Genomic DNA, 7,200 nt, shown 5'->3' with positions numbered 1-7,200 from the left:
CCAGGTTATCCTTCAGTGGGATGGTCCTATCTATTGAGATTCCTTGGTGGAGTCATGGAGTCCCAGGGGGTTTGCTAAACGCCAAAGATATCTGAGTCCATTCTTTCTGGGGGTGCTTGTCAGTAACTAGAGGTTACTCAGGGGTTCCTAATTTTCCTTGTATTACAGGCACACAGTCCATGGTTCCCCATTTCATATGAGGGAGAGAGAGAGGGAGAGAGGGAGAGAGAGAGAGAGAGAGAGAGAGAGAGAGAGAGAGAGAGAGAGAGAGAGAGAGAGAGAGAGAGAGAGGGAGGGAGGGAGGGGGAGGGGGAGGGGGAGGGGGAGAGGGAGAGGGAGAGGGAGAGAGAGAGAGAGAGAGAGAGAGAGAGAGAGAGAGAGAGAGAGAGAGAGAGAGAGAGAGAGAGAGAGTGTGTGTGTGTGCGCGCGCGTGTGTGTGTGTGTACCAAGGTTTGGCACACAGGTCTCCCGGCTCCTCACTCCGCGTGTGTGCACTGCTGGGGGAGGGGCTAGGTGCACAGGTGTCCTCTGATTGGAACACGGAGAGGGACAAAGGGAGGGGCAAACTCCTTCAGAAGCATTGGCCAATCCTGCGGGGGCGCACTCCCCATCTCTAGGATTTTCTGAAAAGCATTCAAGCATCGGTTTCCGTAGTGTAGCGGTTATCACGTTCGCCTCACACGCGAAAGGTCCTCGGTTCGATCCCGGGCGGAAACACTTTGTTTTGGGGGAGGGGGCAAGTAGAGCGTTGAGCTGATATCTAAAATATGCTTTCAAAAACTTTTTTGTTACAATAACATTACTCTAATAAATTAACAAGAGGGTCACGGATTCCACTGCTCACTATTTTATTTGAGATAAGAAGGAAAAGGCGTGCCTCAGCTGGGGATCGAACCGCCCGCAGGCTCGTAAGACAGCCAAGATAACCAATCCCCCATCAGCATTCCACAAGACGTCCCGCCCCGTAGTCCTCGAGTCAGCGGCTCTGTGGCTAATGCCCTTCTGTCTCTTGCCGAGAATCACCCAATTGGCTCCTTCTTTTTCCTTCTCGCTCCTCCCCCTGGACTACACGAGTCACATCCGGGCGGCTGTGCCGTCTTCCCTCCCTCCGGGGTCCATGCCCTCGCTTCGAAGGATCTACTTCCGGGTGAAAGGTCTGGAGCCGCCGGGTTTCCCCGTGTCCGCCACCTTCCCCTCTCCGCCCTCCGCGGCCGTTTCCGGGGCCGCTCGCCGGGGCCATGAAGCCGCGGGTGTGAGTGACGAGCCGCCAGGCCGCCCCCCCCAGCCCCAACCGGAGCCCGATTTGGAGCCCGAGACCCCGACCCCGCCCCGCCGCGGTGAGGAGCTGACCGGCCCCACCTCCCCTCCCTTCCGCACCCTTCCCCTCCCCTTCCCCTTCCCGCCTGGGCCGGCCCGGTCCGGCCTCCCCTCGGGGAGTGTCTGCCTCCCCTTCCTTCCTGGACCGGACCTGGCTTGTCTGTGTCCCCCTCCCTCCCCCACAGTGGGCCTCCAGGGTGTAAGGCGCCCCCCGCCCGTGTGCGTGTCCCCTCGGTATATGAGCCCCCCCCCCCCGCCCCTCTATGTAAGGCCCTTCCCTGACTGTGGGTGATCCTCTCCCTCTGAGTCACCCCGGGATGGACGACCCCTCCCTGTGTGTGTGTGTGTCTCTATCTCCGTATGTGTCACGCTCCCATGTGTCTCCCCTCCCCCCCGCCCCGCGTGAATGTCTGACCTCTCCGTAGCAGTCTCCCTAGATCCCACCGGTGAATTTGCCCCCCTTCCCCGTGGATGACAGCTCTCCTCTCTGACCCTCCCAGTATCCTTTCCCTCAGATACCTTCCTCCTCCCTCCCTGTCTCCTTCACACCTTTCTTCTTCTTGTCCCCATTCTTTTTTCCAGGGCCTGCCCCTGCCTCCCGGCTCCATCTGGCCGTGGGACTCTGGGCAAAATCCCTTAAACCCTCCGGGCTCTTGTTTCCTCCTCCTTAGAACGGGGACCGTAAGAGCCCTTGCCTCCCAGGATTGTTGTAAAGACCAGTTGAGATCAAGAGCTCTCTGAATGGCAGCTGTTATCACCACCATCATCACCGTTGTTGAGCCTCCCTGCTTAGACACCGATGCGCCGCCTCCGCCGCCTTCTCAGACCACTACAGCGCTAGGAAGCCTTCTTGCCTTCCTCCCTCTGGCTGTTTAATGTTGTGGGGCTGGGTCTTCCTTTCAGTTTCTCTTTTCTTCAGTGCTCTCTCTAGCCCTTCCAGGGATGACCTTACAGCAGGTTCCCTCTTAACCTTCTAAAACACACGCGAAGCCTTCATCTTTCCCTGTCTCTCTTCCATAGTTAAAAAGATTTGGGGGAGGGGGAATGTGGTATAATGGAAAAAGTGAAGTTGTTGCTCAGTCGTGGATTTTCTTGGTAAAGATACTGGAGCAGTTTGCTGTTTTGTTCTCCAGCTCATTTTCCAGATGAGGAAACTGAGGCAAACAGTTAAATGACTTGCCCAGGGTCACACAGCTATGTGTCTGAGGCTAGATTTGCACACAGGAAGATGAGTCTTCCTGACTCCAGGCACAGCACTCTAACCACTGTACTATCTGTCTGCCCCTAGGCAGTGTGATATAGTGGAAAAAGCACCTACTCTGAAGTCAAAGTAGTTCTTCAGTCATGTCTAACTCTTCAGGTTTTCTTGGGAAAGATACTGGAGTGGTTTTGGTTCCCTTCTCCAGATGAGCTGAGGCAAACCAGGTTAAGTGACTTGGCTAGGGTCACACAGCTAGTAGGTTTCTGAGGCTGGATTTGAACTCAGGATGATGAGTCTTCCTCACTCCAGGCCCAGAACTCTACTCATGGTGCCACCTAGCTTCCCTTGAAGTCAAATATCTGAATTCATATCCTGCCTTGGATTCTTACTTCATATATGACCTTGAGCTTAACCTATCTGGACCTCAAAATTTCTCATTTGTATAATGAGGGGGTTGGACTGGATAGCTTCTGGGTTCCCTTCCAGCTCTAGATCTATGATCCTATTATGATGTTACAACTTAGAGCTTAGAAGGGTTTTAGAGATCATCTAATCTCTTTATTTTATAAAGAAACTGCACCTTCAAGTTCTAGATGGGAGGGTCACTTTTCTATTCTTAGTTGCTGTAGGATTTTCATCTTTCCTATCCCCCAGCATCTCTTTGGTGGCTTTGCTGGTCCTAGCCAGCCCTCTGCCAGCCGCTCATTGACATCTTACTTGGACTGTGGCATAGTCACCCATTACAAAGACTTTTTAGGAGCCGAGGCTAAAGTTTAAATATCACAAGTCTTTCATTCTGTAGTGAGTTTGGAGAAGTTTGCCAAATCCCTGGAGTGACTTCTGGGTAAATCAAGACTGTCATCTCCAAGTTGAACTGGAGGGAAGGGCAGTGAGCCACAAGTACTACTCAGAGTTGGAAGAGTTTTTCAGGTGGGAAATAACACATAAAGCTCCAGGAATACAGAGAATTCCCCAGGGAGGAGATCAGATAGCTCATCTCTGCTGTCAAGTCTGCCCAGTTATTGACAGATTTATTGAATCACGTCTGGGGCCCCTGGTTGTAGTTGGAATGGAAGATATTTAGATGCTTTAGAAGATCAGTGGTGTTGGAATTATTTGGGCACTCAATAGCAAGGGAAGTTTGCATATGCACTCTCTGCCTCCATGGCTTCTTTGGGTGATTTGGAATGGTTCATAGGATTTAAAACTGGAAGTCTCTGTTTACTTCCCAGATAATCACTTGTGTACTTATCTGTGTCATGAGATAGTGTATGTAAAGTGCTTTGCAAATCTAAAAGTGTTACATAAAGTTATTGTTGTAAGCTCCATGAAGACATGCTCTTTATTCTGTCATCGTATCCCCAGAACCTTGCACATAAGTACTTAATAAGTACTTTCATCGTCTTGAATTGAAAGAGAATGTTATAGAGTTCATTTTTTTTAAATTGAGGCCCAGAAAGGTTGTGATTTGTTCATTTAGGAAGCAGCAGATTGTAGTGTTCAGGCATTTTCAGTCATGTCTGATTCTTGGTGACCCTATTTGGGATTTTCTCTTTCTCCAGCTTTTGAGGAACTGAGGCAGACAGGGTTAAGTGACTTGCCCAGGGTCACACAGATGGTAAGTGTCTGAGGCCAGATTTGAACTCAGGAAGAGGAGTCTTCCTGATTTTAGGCCTGGCATTCTGTCGACCCATCATAAACAACACAGCCAGGATTCAAACTCCTAAGGACTCTGACTCCAGATCCATTGCTGTGTCCACCACTCTAATTCCTTTGCCTCAGAAGAGTTTTTATATGAAAGCAGCATTTTAAAGGAGCAACCTTGTTTATTCCTTCCCTTGTGCTTCTTGTGCTTTCTCTTCCTGAACATATAGGTGGTAGGTACCATGGCTGAGACTATGCTCTGATCTTAGGTTTGTCCCCTTGGAATTCTGCCACTGGGACCAGTGAGGGCAAGTTACAGAGAAGATAGTGTTGACTTGCATAAGAGAAAACTTCGTAACAAAGAAAACTGCTCCAAAATGAGCTGGGCTGCCTCAGGGGACACAGGTTTCTTCCTCCCTGGAGCTCTCCAGAGGCTGAACTGCCTCTTTGGAAACTGTTGCAAAGGTGGTACAGGTTGGACGAGATGCATTCTGGGGTGTTTTCCTCACTCTTGACTTCTCTAGGCTCCAGAAATGTTAAACTCTGCAATGGTTTTGTGACAATGGGATGTGTCCTTTGCTTTGATTCTGCCTATATCAGGTAGCCTTGTTTCTCCCTTATCCCAAGAAAGGGCTACTCACTTAACTGCTACCCCAGAGTTATGTGAGGCTGGGAAAACTGCACGGAGAAAAGATGCTTATCTTCTGTGGGGCGTACTTGTTTTGGCAGAGTTTTATAGTGTTTCAGGCATAGAGTCTTTCAGAGTTGCACTGCCTCAGAAATTGGCCTGAATAGACCCAAATGAGTGCCTGAAGACAAAGACATGGAGGAGTTCTAGGTGCCATTGCTGGTATTGTCATCCCCCTGACATCTGGCCTCTTTCTTTTCTAGGTTCCCATCCTGCCAGAAGCCTGCTGAGTAGTTAATGCGGAAGGTAAAGAGGTTGCGCCTGGAAAGCAAGACCACTGGAAGTTGGAGAAGGTAACTTGGCTCTTTGTCTGTGAATTTCACTGATGGTCAAAGCTGGAAGGGATCTGGGGAACCATCTCATTCTTACTCCTCTCCCCCTATTGTACAGATGAAGAGACCCCTAGAGAAAAGGAAATTGCTCATAGTCATATGCTTTAGGGGGTGGTGGACCTGGGGTCAGAACATGGGTCTTCTGATTCCCAGTACAGGGCTCCTTTTGCTGGATCAGATGGTGAAAATATCAAAATATACCCGAGGATTGGAGACAACAGAGTAAAAAGGGAGAAAGAGGCCAGCTGGGCATGCCCATGGTCCCATTGTGTTACCCCCATCTTTGCTGCTTGGCCTGCCTTGCTGCTCCACTGGCCTCGTTCTGCCTCAAATGAGGGGATTTGGACTAGGTGGCCCCTGAGGTCCTGCCAGGCCTCAATCTGTATGCCTGTGTTCCTGTGCCTCTTACCTGGCCCAGCCCAAGTAGCTTGTGAGTTCTGAGAGGTCAGGACTGTGACACTTTGTGGTTGCATCCCTGGTACCCAGGAGGTCCTTAAAAAATGCCTGTTGAATTACACCTGGGTGGGGGGGTTAGGTGGGGAGTTTGTTATTGGTCCTCACTGGCTGTCTCCATTAGACTGGCCCAGAACTTTTCATGGCAAATTGCATTCAGTTCAGGAAAAAATTACGATGTACCTGTTGTGTATAAGACACTATGTATGGAGTATCTTGTACATTTATACTGGGTGCTGAGGCTGCCAGAGTGGCGGAACATTCCACAATTCCAATTCTTAACCTCACCCCACCAGTGCTTAGCAAACCCACTGAGCTTTGGGGGGAATGTTGCCCCATGGAGCTCTGCTTTGTGCCCAAAAGTGTTTGCTATTATCAGCCTGTTGAAGCATTTGGTACCAGTCAGTCATAGGATCCAAACTCTGAGAGCTAGGAGGAACCTTAGAGAGCATCTAGCCCAATCCCTTCATATTTCAGGTGAGGAAACTGAGTTACCCACAGGCAGAACCAGGGTTCAAAGCCCAGTCTTCTGACTCCACACCCTTTTGTGCTTTCTGTTAGTACTGCTCAGCTCTTGATTGAGATCTGTGAGAATCTGGCTGCTTCCTATTTCATTGAAGCCCATCTGCAGATTCATTGGGAAGGAGGGGAGGAGGGAGAGACTTGGTTTGTGATGTATGGGGAGTCCTTTCCCAGCCTCTGCCAGTGCTGGAGCTGGAGGAAATGGTTTTGGGGGAAAAATGCTTAGAGGCATCGCTGCTGAATAGATAAAAGGACGGGTCACAAAGGCAAGAAGACCTGGGTTCTCGTCTCGCTCTCCTGCAACCCCCCCTTCTGGTAGTGTCCCAGGCAATTTTCTAAGACTTACTTGCAGAGGAGCTATAAATCTGCATTGAGAGAAGGAGTTTCATCACTTGGAGTTCCTTCTTCCCAAAAAGACCAGTCACAATCCTGGTCCTTAAAAAATGAAAAGGATTATCTCGTTGGTCGATGCAAAGACTAGATGGGTTCCTGGTATAGATACTTTTGCAGGATTGTGATAGCTGGAGATGTTGATTGGTCTCGTCTTAATTTAAATATGTATCATTTTTATGTATCATTATCATTATAGGCTAAAAACCATTTCTGAGGACTAAATTAGGTGGAAGGAGCAGAGGAACAGCTTTTGTTGGTAGAGATAAAGGAAAGATTTCCCTAGGGATGCTGAGCCCATCTTGGGCCTGGTGTAATCTGCAGCCATGGACCTTTGTTCCTGGGACTCTCCTTTTGGAATTCCATTGCCAGACACCCTCCTCCCTCCTTTCTAGAATTCTGAGGCTGGATAATACTTCGCACACCCAGGAAGATAATGAATGCCCTGCTGGACTTCAATCTCCCTCCCTTCTTCCTCTGCTGTGGACTGAGTGTTCAGTGGGTTATAGCCAGTGATAATCATCTAGATGTCTTCTTAGCTCACGTACCTGGGTCACCTTTGCTCTTTAAAAGGAAGCTCTGGAAGTTGAGTGGATGCTCAAATAGGCGAAAGTTGAGTTATCAAAGGACCCAGATAGACCGAGGGCACTGAA

The 7,200-nt window shown here is 49.5% G+C and overlaps 1 protein-coding gene and 1 non-coding gene across 5 annotated transcripts in view; both read left to right on the top strand.

The window, feature by feature from the left end:
- The first annotated feature begins 644 nt into the window (after positions 1–644).
- TRNAV-CAC lies at positions 645–717 on the top strand. Its single transcript has one exon. It is a non-coding gene; the product is annotated as a tRNA-Val (tRNA).
- A 408-nt stretch (positions 718–1,125) lies between these two features.
- DPP9 (dipeptidyl peptidase 9) overlaps positions 1,126–7,200 on the top strand; it is a 52,478-nt gene continuing 46,403 nt past the window's right edge. The window contains exons 1-2 of one of the 4 annotated variants that reach the window (XM_036757079.1): positions 1,126–1,337; positions 5,054–5,143. In XM_036757079.1, coding sequence (XP_036612974.1) covers positions 5,088–5,143 — 56 coding nt within the window. In that variant the 5' untranslated portion in view covers positions 1,126–1,337; positions 5,054–5,087. Of the gene's footprint in view, positions 1,338–1,519; positions 1,537–5,053; positions 5,144–7,200 lie in introns of those variants that run through there. The other 3 variants (XR_005010248.1, XM_036757085.1, XM_036757095.1) reach the window with 3 other exon arrangements.

The sequence above is a fragment of the Trichosurus vulpecula genome, chromosome 1 (assembly GCF_011100635.1).
Source record: "Trichosurus vulpecula isolate mTriVul1 chromosome 1, mTriVul1.pri, whole genome shotgun sequence".
Classification (NCBI taxonomy): domain Eukaryota; kingdom Metazoa; phylum Chordata; class Mammalia; order Diprotodontia; family Phalangeridae; genus Trichosurus; species Trichosurus vulpecula.
Note: the sequence above shows the minus strand (reverse complement) of the source record. Positions and strands in the feature narration are given on the sequence as shown.